Source organism: Amia ocellicauda, chromosome 7 (genome assembly GCF_036373705.1).
Source record: "Amia ocellicauda isolate fAmiCal2 chromosome 7, fAmiCal2.hap1, whole genome shotgun sequence".
NCBI classification, from domain to species: Eukaryota; Metazoa; Chordata; class Actinopteri; order Amiiformes; family Amiidae; genus Amia; species Amia ocellicauda.
The window spans coordinates 7711101-7728169 of NC_089856.1; the positions used below are offsets into that span (position 1 = coordinate 7711101).

Here is a 17069-nt window from a genome sequence, read left to right on the forward strand (position 1 = left end):
AACTCTAGAGTATTTTTTAACACGCGTATACCTACACAATCACAAACGCTGTTCACCCCCTGAGTTTTTCTTTGTCCTGATGAGAGACTCGGAATTTCAAGTAAATAATGCGCCTGGGCAATTCAAACATGGTTGTTTTGTCATGTTTCCCCAGCAACCCTTCCTGGAAGTGAAGGTCCTGGAGACATCGAAACGCTCCCGGAGGAACCTGGGCCTGGACTGCGATGAACACTCCACCGAGTCGCGCTGCTGCCGTTACCCGTTGACTGTGGACTTCGAGGCTTTCGGCTGGGACTGGATCATCGCCCCTAAAAGATACAAAGCCAACTACTGCTCAGGCCAGTGCGAGTACATGTTCATGCAGAAGTTCCCCCATACCCACCTGGTTCAGCATGCAAACCCCCGAGGCTCCGCTGGCCCCTGCTGCACCCCGACTAAGATGTCCCCCATCAACATGCTCTACTTCAATGACAAGCAGCAGATCATCCATGGAAAGATCCCTGGGATGGTGGTGGACCGCTGTGGTTGTTCCTAAACCTTCATTCGAAAAACATCCACCAACCACCCAACTGGCTGAGCTGTACCAACACCTTCCTTCTCCCACCCTAGACCTTACCCCTCCCACCCCACGCGCCTGGGAAAGAAAAGCAAAACACAAACAAACAGAACAAAGGAAAGTAATTTATATATATAATGTATTCTATTATATATATATATATATATATATATATATATATATATAATTAGAGTTGGAATAAATAAGAAATACAATAAATAAGAATGAAATAAAGGAATAACATAAATAAAGTCAAGACTATGGCATCTTTAAAATGTCAAGATTATATCATAAGAACTTTAAAGGGGTCTTGCTGGGAACATCTGGGAAGCAAGTGGCTAAACAAATCAATTACATTTGTGAAACAAGAGAAAGCTGCAGTAAGCTTTTCTAAACGTATGGCTTTTGTCCTGCTCCATTTGAGAGTCTGGTATCATTCTGAGCAAAACAGCAAAACCCTCCCTTTTCATTGAGCCCCCCCATTGCATTCAGTGCAGGCTGATCATGGGCCATCACATGTTGTGTATCTGCTGGCTTTTAGCAAACATAAACCACAAATGTGATGAGTGCTGTGTGCTCCACATCTTAGCTTCATGTACTCTTTTTTATCAGTTGTGTTGATGCAGGGACGAGGAGAATATGAGTCAGAGTCTTATGGAGAGAATTTAAACTGCGGTTTGTGGAGACTCTTTGAATATGTTATGGATGGTTAATTTCACTTGTAAATTTGTCTAGACTTCTTGTTAGGTTTGCTAAATGTGGCTGTGGCTGTCTTACTGCACAGAACAAGCAAGGAGAGGCATAAGCATGGAGATATTGTCAAACATTGGGTCTGGCCTATCTGCATTACACTCTGCAAAACATGGTGCCATTATGGTAACCAGACTATCTTGTTAGGATTAAAAAGGCAAAAAGATACCTTTGTATTTCTAACTGTTTCAACAAAATATCTTGGTATTTCTGTCTACACACAATATAGGAGATCTGAGGATTAGGGGAGTCCCCAGATATCACTATCCAGCCAGAGACCTGTAAGACAGGGAAGAATATGATACAATAAGATACCAAATATTGGACTGACAACATTCTTCCCTTGAGAATGTAACTTCCCTGTAATACAGCAAAGATTTGAGCAATTTATTTATCACTGTTTTTGAAAAGAGATATGTTCTGTTGGAATCATTTGAAATGAAAAAAAAAAAAGATTTCATAATAATCAAGATAAACTGGTCCAAGTCTGAAAGATATTCACTAAAAAAGACTGAATCAGTTTTCAGTTAGACTTCCAGGGCTAAGCATTGGCCTTGCATTGGTTATACTGAACTAGAAATATGTTGCATTTTTGTGCAGTACTGTGCTAAAGTTTGGAAATATTCTGACTGAATGTTTAAAAACATAAGTACAATTCATAGAATAAGCAGCTGATTTATGCAACATAATATTTGTGAAGGATAAGTTTAAACTTAAACATATGTCTATTAGTATTTTATAATACATGTCTCATGTAAAAGGAGTTACAAATACATATGTACAGATGTAAATGCTAATGTACCAATAGTAAGTGTAACAGTGAAATACCATACATACTGCAGAACAAAAAGACAATACAAATTGCTCTTGGATGACTCATTTGCTATTAATCATCATCGCCCCCCAAGAAAAAGTTTGAATTGGCCAGTTTAAATACACAAACCTGCATGAGGATTGTGAGCCTTTCGCTGCCAGTTTGATGTTGTTTTCATTTCTGGTCATGTAAAAGGGGGGAGGGGTGTATTATTTTTGTTAAAAGCGAACTCAAGGAACTCATTGAAAACAAGTTGGCATTTGGCATTTGGCTTCCCCCTTTGTGAGAAAGTATGCTTTCTTTTGATACTATTTATGCTCTTATTGTATTCAATTCTGTCTGAGATTTGACAAGGATAACTTGAATGTAACCTGGTTTTGCATTGGGTTATAATAATGATATGGTATTTGCACTAACAATGATAACTTATTCCTGTTGTAGAAAAAAGCCACTCCAACATATCTCTATTAGTTATTTTTGTTGGTTCCTTAGTACCTCTCCCAGATAAGTATTAATTAATCTGGGACCATATTGCTTTTATCTTTAGTTATTCTTAGGGCAGGAAATCACAAGCGGGGTATTGGACTGTGCTTACGCCTATATTCATATATGTAGAATTAACTGCAGAATGAAGCCCTGGAGCCTCTCCCATGCGCCTGGTCTGTGCAATATTGCTGACATCAGTGCGGAATAACTTAAGACGAGAGGGAGTAAATCGTCGTAAGTTGGGGGATGATTGTACTGGAGAAGGCGTGTTGGACACAATTTTGCAAAATATTTTCATGAAAACCACACCCCTCATCTCCCTCGACAAAATGCTTTACACTGCCAGCTCTTCTTCACATTCTCCCAGCTTCAGAACTATATAAATAGAGCATAGACACACTATGGAGGAAAGGGGTTTAACAGTAGACACTTTTCAAGTGTTGTATTTATTTTTGCGTCACTTCTTATTGTCTCGTTCACAGTTGTTTTCTGCATTTATTTTGTGTGTTGATTATTTAGCAGCTTACAGTGCTTCAGAGAAACCCTCGAATTACTGGTACTGCTTTACAAACCATTAGACCTGGGAAAAACACTAGTTTGCTTCCCATCTAAACTTCCCGACGACTAGATTTGTGAAATCTTCTAAGAAGCATCATCTTCCTGAAATACATACATTGCATTCGAGAAACTGAAGCAGACAAAACCAACACAGATAGAATCCATATAGTAGATGCAACATTTTAATATAATAATAATAATATATAATAATAATAGTTTAATTTGATAGTAGATGGCACTTTTTCCCATCCAAATAACATTACATCTTAAATAGAATAATTGGTGATTTCTCTCACATGTAATAAATTCTCAAATTGCTGCCAGATCATTCAGGGTCATTGGTCACATAATCAGAAACTAATTGTATAGCAATTCCAAATCCTGTTCATTAATACAATATTTTGCACATCAAATTTGTGTGCAAAACAAATCAAATTTGCAATGAACTTTTTTAGAGATTTATTTTTCAAGTGTCAACCTAAGTTACAGTTACCGAAGACCTGCGTGTGAATGATCTGGTTCATGGGTTTTTGTGCAGATATGCTTGTGCTTCTACTCATCTAAATTAGTTTTATATGGCAGATAATTTCAACATGTCTAGTCTAGGATTTGTCTCACTCATATCAGTTTAAACCCAACTTTTTCACTTTGTCACCAAATGCCAGAAGCAATATATAGAGATTCATAATGTATGAGAAGAGTGAAATACTGTTACCTTCACTGAGTTTCATATAGAAATGTCTGACACTCTTCAGCGCTTATCTGTTGTCGAGACCAAGTGCAAACTGCCAATGTAATTTAAATCTGCCTGTGATTGGGAAACAAATGTAAAATTAACATATGTATTAATTAAATATGGCCTTCCACAATAATGCTTGAAGGTAGGGTTATTTTTGAAATCTCTTTTGTATATACTGTTCAAGAAAAAAAAAGGAACTTGCTAGTTATAAAGGGAAAGGTTATTATGATCCATAGAGTAGTCAAAAATAAGCAAATAAACAAACACATGGTACGATAACATTGGAGCTGCCAAACAAAGCAAAGATGAAGATGATAAATCTTGAAGGGAGTCTGTTCAATTGTGCGGACACCTGAGCAAACACATCTCTTGTTGGAAACAAAAGCACTATGCCGTTGGATAAAGGAAGAGCCTTTTGAACATAAAAAAGGGGTACAAGAAGAGATTTTTTTTTTATTACAAAAAAATACACATCCTTTCTTGGCACTCTACCTTACCAACAATAAATTTTGCACTATGAGAAGTCAATGATGAGAGGAGTTGTGTTGTTATTGTGTTAAATTTTACCTTGAGCACAAGAGCTTGACAATGGATTATAAATTAAAACTTTATGTCAAAGCTTCTTATATCACACAGTGTGGAAATTCTAGTGAGTGTCCATTTTCTAGTTTTGTTGCTACCATGCCTTTTTTTTTTTTTTTTGTGTGTGTGTGTGTGTTTGTGTGTGAAGTGGAAGCCTGCTTTTTGCCCTGTATACACAGACTATTGCATAAAATGGAGTCAATCTGAATCTTTCAACGAACAGAGATTTGTCTGCATGTATCCATTACCCCAGCAATATTCTCCAGAACCAGGAAGGACAAATGACATATACAGGTTCCTTCAACAAGAAGATTGTATTTTTTTTCTTTCTTTTCATCTATGTTTGAACATTATGTTTGTTGTATGTGAATTTGTTTTTCTATTGCCTAATATTGCTTTGTGAATGGATTGATATGCCTTTATCCTTAGTGCACTCCCAATACTATAAACCAGACATTGTCAACTTCCCAGGCAGCACCTGCATATTCAGATTACAGTTAAGGTGGAATGTTAAAAATCATTGTGCTGCATGGAGATGAAACTCAGTCAATGTCCAGATGTAGGAGTTAAAACAGGGATATGTAAATTTGGCCCACGAGAGCCACATAGCAGCATCTTTTGATGATGTGTCTTCTGAGCTCTGACTGCCTTAATTGGACCAATCAGGTGCTCCAAATAACAAGTTATAAGTCATAATTACTATATAATTACTTAGTAATATGTTTTCCATGATCCCTGCAGGACAGTGGTTCTCCAGGACCAGGGTTGCAATCCCCCTGGTTAGAATGCTGTAACTATGAAACAAAAGGTTCTTCCAATTATAAACTTAGATATCTATGTCCTGAGATATATTCCAAATTCTGTAGTGGCCTGTACCAAGCCTGACCAGAGGTTAGGTTTGCACAGGCTCAGAGTATTAATAATGGAAGAGTAAGGGACACTGCTGGAAAGTTAAAGAATGTGTAATTGAGGGTGGTGGGAGTTTCAATTAAATTGTATTAAAAAATGACTGCCTGGGAAGATTCTATGCCAAACACAAATATATGCCTATTGGGACAACCATAACTCAACAAGACATTGTAAATCTGAAAATTGTTTAACCTCCCCAACACAGTGTTACACATGTTCACACAATCCACGCAATTATTGAGTGGCAAAATTAATTGAACCACTTGCCAAATTCAACATCCAAGCTAAATGTGGTTTTGAGTCTGAACTGTTATAGGAATTGTTCCTACACATTTCAATTTGTCATTTTTCATTCATGCTTGTTTTGTGGGTTTTCTTGGTCATTGTTATCTTGTTTTGTCTTGAACAGAAACTCCTAAATGTATCTGCTCTTTTCACAAAGGTAGGGGTGTTGGAGTGGAAAACAAAGACCAATAGCAGGTTTCTTTAGTTGGACACAGACCAATGATAAGTAGTTGTTTGGGAGAAGGAATACCATACAAAAGAAAAAATTGGCTGGTATTACATTTGGCGGTTCTGCTACATTAGGAAATATTGACATTTCTTCAATTGTCAATTAAAACAAAAATAAACTTTGTAATTAACACAAAAATATTTTTCATTTAAAATACACTGTAACATATTTCAATTATCAAATCAGTAGTTCTTTTCAACAGTATGGGCATCTTCAAAAACGTGGCGACTCCCTGCAACGTATTCAGAGGATTGCTTGCTTGGTGGAAGTATAATTGGTGATTTAATCAAATCCTCCAATAACCAATAACACCAAAAATAAATTCCTCTTCAAAATGTCCCATTATATGGTATACTATTCACATAATCTTCCCACAGCGATGAGGAGTTAATTTTAGGCTAACAATCGGGACCATTGAGTCTTCAAATGTTGGCAGTAGCTTTAAAGGATCCCAGCTTCAACTACACAGCTTAGTAGTTTGTTCCAGATCCTCATGACTGTGTAAAGTCACCTGTTCTTTTCAACTTGCAACTTTGGATCCTCATTTCACTTTTTATGTTTTCCATTGGGTACACAATACTTTCAAGGATTCTGCATACCTGAATCAAACCCCACCGAAATTTCCACTGTGCAAAAGCTAAGCTAAGCTAAGTTAATCTGTCTTTGTATGGATTTAATTTGAGACTAGGATTTTTTCTGGTCAAGTCACTGTTCTTTTGAGCATTTTTGTACAGTGCTAAAAAAAACCTGAATAAAATATTATAAATGTGGTTCATGCACATGCATTGTATATTTGTGATGGTGTTGGCAGAACCTTGTCTTTTGATCATATATGTGGTAATCCTGTGCTGCTCTCTCTGCTTGGAAAGAATATTTAGCCATCGTTTCCTATATTTCTGTTTTAGAGTCAATATTCTATCTGCGATTTCTCAAGGTTATCAGTAGGTCCCACTGCCTCAAGATTCAATGTGGTCTTATACACACTCAGGAGTCTTTGAACTCTTGACTTAGATTGACCCAGAATATGGCAAGTTAATTTACCATCTGTATTAAACAACTCCATGAGTGTCAGTACATTAAACACCCTATCTAGAAAAAAGTAATTCTGGGACTTGGGAAAAGTGATCTGTGTCCTCATAAACTTTTATTTTATCCCCTTTACGCACGTGAAACTGAAATACCTCCATTGAAATGCTTTGCTTGGGTCATTTAGTTTCCACCAAGAAAATACCTAAGAGTGGAAACTAAATTAAAAGGCTAAATTTGAAAATGTAAAAGCAAAGTAACAGTGTAAAAGGGGCAAAGTAGTCTTTCTAGTAAGCTCAAATTATGTAAAGTCTTATATTTTATTTTACACTGCCATTTCCCTGCAACCCAGCAGTGAAAGAGTCAGGCTAGTCTTGTTAAGCATCATGAAAAAGGTCTGTTTTGTATTTATATGTGTCCCGATACAAACATCTTTCAAAGTGCTGTGGTAATAGGGGTAACCTATTACTATCACTTTTTGTTAAAAAAACTGCCAGGAAATGAGCAGAGAAAGATGGTTAGTGTCAGATAAATTGAAAAAGCTCAGATGGCAAGGAATAAGACCTTTACATTGTGTACCTATAATATACTTCCTCTCTTTCAGATTGCATTTTCATCTCTATTCAACACAAATCTTGTACAATCAGCACATTTTTAATATGGAATAGTTAGTGTTAGCTAATCGTTAGCTAATTGACACTGCTCAGATTACTACAGGTTCAAGCTATTTAATGACTGGGAAACCTGTAAAACACTGCAGGAACAGAGTTGAATACCACTGGCATATGTTACTGGAAAGAATTCGAAAAATCCATATACAGCAATTAGCAGCAATGTTATTTAACTTCCACAAACAGTACCCTGGCCTGGAACAATGCACTCATATATTGTGGTCCTTGTGCCAGTGTTATATGGTCCAAATTAAGTTATTCTGGGTAAATTGTGGGATTATTATTAGCTCATGATTTAAAGTGATCATGAGTGGGGCATGACCATGATACAGTGAATGTTTTGATTTTGATATTTCCTCTGTTGCTCTTTATCTTCAGTTGTATATTTTTCTTTGGCGGTACATACCCAGACACACAATGGAAGAAATGTACCCATACGAGCAATGCCAACTAGTACTGAAACAGCTGGAAAAAGCTTCTGATGAGCATGTTAAAAGGCAAAGCAATTAAACTCCAAATAAGAAATGTTTCAGGGAAGCACTGAAGTCATGTTTTTGTAGAATATATATATATATAAAATGGTCCCTCTATGTATTTGTATGCCTGGGTATGTATATTTCTTTGCATGGATATTAAAATGAACAGTACAAACAAACCCTTGTACAGCGTTTATAACAAGAAAAGTTCAGAAAGTTATTTCTATCCTTAGTACTTTGTATTTGTGACACCAATGTAACTAATAAGAGAAACAGCTCCTAAATGGGGAAGATACTTTTACTTGAAATGCTCATGAAAAAAGACTACCAATCAGTCTGGGGCGCAGGAAAACATGAATTTGCACATTAACAACAAGCAGTTTGGGAATTTGTAGGAAGTTCATCCAAACAGAAACTAAAACTGTTCATGTTCATTTAAGTATTTTTTTTGTTTGTTTGTTTGTTTGTTATTCTGACTGGATTGTCTGTCTCTCCATGGCATTTTCAGAGGTTGTATATGGTTGTCTGCAGAGAGAAAGGTCTGCTAAATCCCTGTCTGTTCTGCGTAGCAACAGAAGCCACATCCACGCTGTACAACGGACAGCCCAGCATAGTGTATGGGACCAGTACTATACCATATTCATACAGTTATGTGTTGTTGTTTTCTGTTTGTTTGTTTCTAAAATTACTTTATATATGTGTGTGTTTGCACATATAAAGGGGAAAAGACCTAATATGTAAATATGATCCAATCTGTCACATTTTTGACATCCAGACAGACAAGTTCTGTGCTCCCACTGTTTGTTTTCCTTTCTTTCTGTCATGTAGACTTAATTGATAATTAATTTGTTGTATGATGGTGTTTATATGATTATGTTATATCTGTTGTTTCTGTCACTTGTTCAGCTCTTTTTGTACAATAAATCCTTTATTTAGCCTAAACTCTGTTCTTTCTTTTTACTATTTGTGTGTTCTTGCTGTTATCCATGTACAATGCAGTGCTCTAGTAATGCTTGCCATGCAGGAAATTATAAATCAGATGGAATTTGGTAAGGTTGTATATGAAGGGAATTATGATTTAGGACACACTTCTACAACCCTATTACAACCCCTTTAAAGATGGTTGCTTGTAGAAAATGTCAGTTCATGACCTGAATCAAATTAATTTAAGCCCCTGTGGAGGATCTGCTTCATATCATATATAATAACATGTTAATTGTAATTTGATTACATTTATTTACAAAATATTAATAGAGTTGAGTACAGTCGTCTCACAGCCTCACTGAGCAGATCTCAGTTGGAAAGAGAAAAGAAGAAGGAACAAGAAAAAGCTTAACTTGCATGGATGTATTTCTTTTCTTAAGATTTTTAATTCCTTTCATTATTTTCAACAAGATGACTGATGTTGATTTTAGATTTTGAACAGCTGATATGTAGATTTGCCAGTTTCTGTTGTTGTTTTTGTTTTTTGTTTTTGTTGTTTGTCTGTTTTTCTTTATCAGGTTTCTTTAGTTATTCAGGTATCAGCATTTCAAAACAAGTACAGGCCATACAAATACATAATGCTGTTTCATATTACACTGTATGAGCTTCAAAATCTTTCCTTAAAAAATACACAAACAATAGACAGCATGATCCATTTCAGCAGCCAGCAGTAGATTGTATTCTAGGAAATCTAAAATCTTCGTGGTCTGTAAAAGACCTTTCTTTTCTTTTTGGATGGTACTACAGTAACAGTTCAACAAGGTTACTAATTAATCACAACATTCAACTTAAGTGAAATCACATTTGGACTACTTAAATTTGTAGGCTCCCAGATACGTTAGTATAACTTGTTGAGAAGAAAATATAATGAAGTAACATAACCACATTTCTGCAAATGTTTATTGATCTTACAACAAATGTGTGATATATACATCATATAACATGTATAAAACTCACTCTAATCTAAAAACATTAAATTTTTTAGTAACACTGTCTTACAGAAACAAAACAGTGTTGTATATATTTTGCAACGACATAATGTCTGGCCCAACCATATCACAACCTTACAGCAACTTCTCTGACTCTCTGACAACGTTGTGAAAACCTAACCTCAACCAGGGTCAGTTTCTCCTGATAACTTTGTTTGTTTCGGTGCCATGCAGAAATGGATGGATTTTACAGGCTGCCCTGATGAAGAAACCTCTAGTGGCATGGAGCCCCATTCACAACCACGCATTTTGTTAGCTAGCAAATGTAATACACTTAGGCAATGAGGACTGGTGGACACCATGAACAGAGGCTTGGTGTACAGGACAGGAAATAAATTAATTACGGAGGCTAATTGGTGGGAGAAAAAGACAGCCCAATGTGAAAAGTTTAGTGCTGAGCAACCATTGTTCGGATCACGTACAGGATATAGCATGACCCAATTAACGTGTCACCTGATAGGAGGGCCCTCATCAACCTAATGTAGGAATCAATGGAAGACAAATGGGTCTGGAGACTGAGCTATTTACTAATGCAAATCAACCGAGACCACCCACTACAGTTCCAAGAAGCCTGACGCCAGTGATGACATAAAGCAAAAACACCCCTCCAACCCCCCCTTGCTCATTTCTCCTGTCTTCCACTGCACACATCACTGAACACCTCGGACTGGCACAGTGATCAACGGGAGATGCTCACTCCATGTGGCTTTCCAAGAAAAACATTCAATTTTTCCAGAGAGAAATTAAAAAGCCTAGTAAAAAGCAATCAGTAATTTTCAGTTCTCTACTCATATGCGTCCTGTTCAAAATAAAAAGAAAGAAGAAAGTAACCATGTAGGATTGTAGGGAGAGATTCATTCTCTTATTTTCCCTAGACCCTGAGTCTTGCAAGATCTTGCGTTGGGGATTCAATAATGATATTTTCAGTATCTGTGATTGTTTGCAGGAATCCTGAATTTTTTTTGCATATGGGGTCGCCTCAGAGAGAGTTTATCATTTTGAAATGCTTCCATATATAGCAGCAGTTTCTGTCAAAGATAAAAGCCACCTTAAAACCTGACATGACATACTTACTCGTGGACCAAGATGTCTGCTACACTACACGTTTCTCAAATTGGAAGATTATTTTTGTATTCATTATAGCAAAGCTGAATATGTAGTTCCCATGTTTACATTCATACAAAGAAATGTTAATTCTGACAGCAGAAAGAAGTGCTCCTCATCGTGAACCTCTGCCCACCATGCACGATTTCTCCATTATTATTATTAATTTATTCACTTTATTACTTTGTTTTATTGCATGCTTTCATTTGTTACGCTCCATCACCAATCAGATGTACCTGTTTCCACCTGGGTGTCAGTCGATTCCCTGACTCCAATGCAGAGAGGTTTGGCTACAGTGAACTTGAGTTCTCCAGAGGGAACAAAGATAGTGTATCAATGGAAAAACTGAGACTTTGTCCAAGGAAGGACTCAAGTGTTGCCAGAAGTGCAGCTGGTGATCGAGTGATCAGAGAGTCTTTTCTTGAATTTGTTTAATAAACCACAGACACTGCAATAGCATTCTCAAAGGAGAATCTGTCGCTGGGTCTCTGCTGTTTTTTGTGGTCCAAAGTTGGAGCATATCCAACACCTGTATCGAGAGAGAGACGCAGAAGACACAATAAGACATGTCCTTACCTGTGATCCAAAGGTGACGAGATCCTGATGGACCTCTGGTATCCATCTTGATATTTCTGTGTTAATGTGCAGTAAAAATTGAGGTCCCAGAGAGGTGTGAATCATGCATATCTGTGTGGCTCCATTCATGCAGGCTTATCCTCCTTCCACACTCTTTACAGTCTGGAATCTGCAACATAAAGGACAGTGTGGGATAAGCATTCTGCTTAATTCTTCTCCTCCCTCTTGAAACCAAGCCCTGATTTTGTGGTGGACTTGGTGGTGGTGGTGGTGGTGGTTTTCTTGCCAGGTTAATAAAGGCAATTGTTAGTTTTAATTTAGGTCTTTAATCTAGTGATATTTTTCCAGTTTTCCCCATGTCCATTCAGTGCTGACTTCAGACATCAAGTACAGTTATAACTGGACGTATATATTTGTAGTTAGAAACTAATGCCAGAACCAAAGTATGGACACTAGATGTCATGAACATAAGAATAACAACTTGAGAAAGTAAAGAAAAGAACAGTGGAACTCCATCTTCATTTTGCATGTCACAATAGATCAGGAAAGCTAAAGAAAAAGAAAATCAGACTCTCACAAGAGTCTCTTCAAATAAGTGCTGCTGCAGCACTTTTAATTGTAAAAATAAGAACCCAAACTAACAAACAGAAAATAAACTAACAATTAGTGGTGCTCAGGTGGGAATATGGTTGGGCTTTGGCCACAGCTGTTACAGTGATTGCACTCAGGTTCAACATCAGCAATTGTATGCACTCAGGTGAGAGAGAGAGAGAGAGAGAGAGAGAGAGGGGGAGAGAGAGTATTTAAATCATGGTAACTGGTCTTGGTTTATGGACTTGACTGACCCTTTGGATTATGGATTTGAATTGTTCGCTGCATGTTTTCTTCAGGTTTATTTTTAGTTGTATGTTTAGAGTAGGGACCTGTTTAAATATATTTAGTTTAGGCTCGAGAGGAGCTAGGGTTTATATTTTCTGTCTGTTTATTTTCATCACAGTACACTGTAAATATAATAAATCAACACTTTTGTACCATAAGTATTCAGACCCCTCAACTCAATATTTGGTAGAAGCACCTTGGCAGCAATTACAGCTGCATTACTTTTTGGGGTAAGTCTCTACAACATTTTTGCCCCTTCTTTCAAGATGCTTAGATGAGTCGCTTAAGGACAGAAGTTTCAGGTCTTTCAACAAATTCTCCATAGGATTCAAGTCAGGACTTTGATTGGGCCACTCAAGGACATTCACTTTTTTATTCTTAGCTTTGGCCTTGTGCTTACATCATCCTGCTGAAAGGTACATTTTTGGCACAGTTTTGAGTCTTTAGCAGACTGAAACAGATTTTCCTCTAGTATTTGCCTATACTTTGCTCCATCCATTTTTCCTTCAATCCTCACAAGCTTTCCAGTCCCTGCTAAGAAGAAGCATCCCCATAGAATGATGCTGCACCACCAGGCTTGACCATAAGGATGGTGTCAACTTGGAGATGTGCTGTGTCAGGTCTGTATTTAGACATTTTGTAATAGTTTCAACCAGCAAATATTGCTGCCAAGGGCTATTATGTGAGCATTACAAGTCAATTGTATTGAATCTGGCAGTGAAAACCCAAAGAATGCTATTATATGCCTTGATCATGCAAATGGGAAACTCGTCAGTAACTACAGATACACTGTCAGACATTACCAGCAATTTGGAGTAGATATTCCCTTCTCAATTGACCGGGTGAGGGAATTGCTTATGCATTTATTACATGTTTGTTCAGAAATGCACATAGTTTGGGATTATAATTTTTTTCCAGGGTAATATTAACATAAGCAAATGCCTCTGTCAAATTGAAAATAACATAACTTTCTTTCCACTTACATTTTTTACTGGAGGATGCCATCTCATGCCTGTCAATCTCAGCCTTTCATTTTCTGATGAAAAATGTTGATCTATTGTTAACCTTTGAATGTAGTCAGAAAGATCAACTGCAAGTTGAGCAAAATAAATTATAGCCAACAGTGTACGCACAACCGGGTGGATCACACATCAATTTATTAAATTACCATTTATCCTCATCAGAATTTCTTAATTGTGAATTGACTTACTATAACTGGGGAACTGCAGGGACATCTAGGGCATAGCAGTTGAACTACAATTGAAACAAATCAAGTCACTTAAAATGTAGGGCCCTACTCATTTAATATACCACTGGTGGTAAATGAATTGCTTTGTTTGTCAAAGAAGGAGAAGGAGAAGATGTATCTGAGGATTTGAAGAAGGTAGCTATAAGAGCAGTCACTAAGGGACAAAAGACTTGAGCAGAAGGTTGAGAGCAAATGTTTATGACAGCAGCAAGAGTCATAAAGAGAATAATGGTACTGTGTATTTAGTGACTTGTTGCTCATAAAAACCTTTGTGTAGCTCAACTTCAGGCAGCTTTCAAGGATCCACTTTAACATAACAAGAGCTAGCTGAAGAGAGGTGACATTATAGTTTATGACAAAGCATTACATACATTCCTTTCAAACTGCTTGGTCTTGGTCAAAAACAAACAACTGAACTACAAACTAACTACATTAGACCCCACCAACTCCACCATCTAAAACAAATGTGGGCTGCAGATGATTTTCACAGCAGAAAAGTACACCAAAACCTTTTTTGGAATGTTCAGCAAAGAAAGAATTGTAAGACGATGTAATTCTCTCCTGTTTATAACATCAGCTATGGTTGTCATGCCATCTCACATGTGATATCTGCTTGGAACCCACACTATATGTAGAAATTGGCATGGAGTTCTGTCTTTTCATATTTCTTTCATTATTTTTTTTTGGGGGGGCTGCAAATTTGATTCTTGGACCCACATGTGCTTCATCACTGAATGTAAGCTCCACCAGTGATTGGATCACAAAGCAGCTTGGCAGAGTCATTGAGGAATTTCGAGCATTGTACTGAAAAGTAAACAAAATTATTTTAAATGAATCAGTTACATTTATTGAGTTGCAGTACCACTGATAAAGCTAAGCAGTATGAAAACACCACGTACAGCAGAGCAAGTACTGATGGAGAATCTAACATGAAGCCAAAAAGCAACCTGAGGCAGGAACTTCTGCAAATTAAAATTAAAAATGTAAGTTATTATTGTTAAAATTGTTGCTGTTATGATGATGATGATGGTGACATTATATGCGTTATTGTTAATCAGTATTGTTTTATGAAAACACATTTATTATTACTATTATTATTTAATTCTTGGCAGAAACCCTTATCTGAAGCGACTTACAGTTTACACCAGCATTACAAAAAGTGCAGTAATACAATTCAATACAAAATGAAATGTAAGCATTAATAGAAAAGTACAATTTCAGAATTAGAAAAGTACAGTTACTATAAAATACGAAGCATACATCCTAGTTCAAGTGCAAAATGACAAGAGTGCTGAACAGCTCAGGAGAATAAGATGCTATATTAAAAGTACAGTCTGAATAAATGTTCAGGAAAATGTTCGCTCAGGAAGAATTGGCAGGTGCGTGTCATTGTGGTGATGTGCTGGGTGTAGGAGAGCGCAGGATCAAGGGTGACTCCTAGATTCTTAGTGGAAGAAGAGGGGGAGAGTGTGGTGGATTACAAGGGAATTCAGATGGAGATATCAGTAGAAGGTGAGGAGGAGGAGGAGGAGGAGGAGGAAGAGGGAAAGAAGAGATCAGATTTAGAGGTTGAGCTTGAGGTAACCAAATACTGTCAGTAGTGACATATACATTTAAGGTTACACAATTAAAATTAAAATGTCACATTGCAACAGCAATAAAGAGATTGCAGTTGTTAGCAAACAGTCATGACATTTACAAACAGCTGGAAAAGGAAGGAGGGAGAATTAAAAGTCCAAACTGAACAACTTAAAGAGTAAATACAGATTAAAAAATATATCAAATCCTCAGAGAAATGTTCTGGTAAAATATGTGATGATGAAAAAAATCACAATAAAAGAAACAGAAATATGGGGAGTATTACAGGAAGATAGCAACAATTAGGATTCCATGTATTTGGCAACTTTGGCAAAACAAAAAACAGGCTGGGTTCTGACACGGAAAGAGAAGTAAATAATCCAGACTGGCAACCACAGTATGAGGGCACACAATACAACAAATGTACACGAGGAGAACAATAATGGTGTGAAAGAGTCTTAGAAAAATGTTGTGAGAAAGGTTTGTTATTACCTGAATTAGCAAAAAGGCCCTTTAATCCAAGCGTGTGAGCATTTGGCGAGGAGGGAAAACAGATTGGTGGTTCCAGGTCCCCTGCAGCGGCCCATTATCAAGCGGTATCGTTACTGCACACATTCCTCAGCTGCATAAACAAGTGCTGTGATAAGAAATAACTTTTGGTGGTCTGGAATGCAAGCTGACATAGTGGAGTGGTGTATTACATGTGTAGTGTGTGAGCCAGGGGGGAAAGGGATGAACTAAATTGTGTAGGCCTGAGGCATGCACTCCAAATCAATTTCTTGACCATTTGCCCGGTGTGAAAGGGGGGTATCGCTGTTGTCTGGTGTTGATAGACATTTTCTAAGTGTGCGGAGAATATTCCTATCTCTTCTCACACAATTGCACAGATTTTGGTGGGGTGCTGCCAGGGAAATTGCTGTGAGACCCATTTCATACAAGTCACAAGAGACATGTAAAATACTGGGCGTTTAAACATTTAAGATACCCAACCATCCCCCAAAATGTTTGATCTAGTATTCCGCTTATGCTGAACAGTACAGACTGAGTACAGACGCAACTGGTCCAAGAGAACATATCTTTACATTGCCTGGATAAGTAGCATTAGTGTTTTGTATTTTATAAACTCTTTTCAGGTAGTGAAGATTTTTGCAGTTATACATTTTATAATATCCCAACAATTATGACATCTACCCAATTGCTTATGGATTACAAATGTGTTTAGCAAGTTCAGATAATTGCTTTGGTATTTCTAATTATGCACATACACTGCGTGGCATTCACAAAACAAATAATTTGAAGGAAAATTAGCATCATGACAACATATGAATGAAAAAAAATTAACAATTAATTTCACAATTAAGTGAAAATGGTTCACAATTTAACAAATGTTACTTATGCATATTCAGGGTTTAGCTGCAGCTGAGAAAATACAGTGGAAATGCAGTCATGCATCTTAAGCTGCTTAAATACTTCAAGGGATAGTTGCAGCTCCTTTCAAGTTGCCTGTGGAAACAAGCCTTTAGTACACTGGTTCTCAATCCTGGTCCTGGAGACCCCCTGCCCTGGTGGTTTTTGTTCCATACAAGCTCTCAATTACTTAATTGAATCCTAAATTGAACTAATTTGCTT

General features: G+C 37.1%; 1 protein-coding gene and 1 long non-coding RNA gene across 2 annotated transcripts in view; one reads left to right on the plus strand and one right to left on the minus strand.

Annotated features, from left to right (window-relative positions):
• The window catches only part of LOC136752657 (growth/differentiation factor 11-like), a 79392-nt gene extending 78690 nt beyond the window's left edge, over positions 1-702 (plus strand). The window contains exon 3 of the mRNA XM_066708160.1: positions 155-702. Within this exon, the coding sequence (XP_066564257.1) occupies positions 155-535 (381 nt within the window). The 3' untranslated portion in view covers positions 536-702. The remainder of the gene's footprint in view (positions 1-154) is intronic.
• LOC136752658 (uncharacterized) lies at positions 233-16019 on the minus strand. Its single transcript, XR_010817335.1, has 3 exons — positions 15933-16019; positions 11735-11903; positions 233-308 (listed from the first exon to the last, which is right to left on the minus strand). It is a non-coding gene; the product is annotated as an uncharacterized LOC136752658 (long non-coding RNA).
• Positions 16020-17069: the final 1050 nt, after the last annotated feature.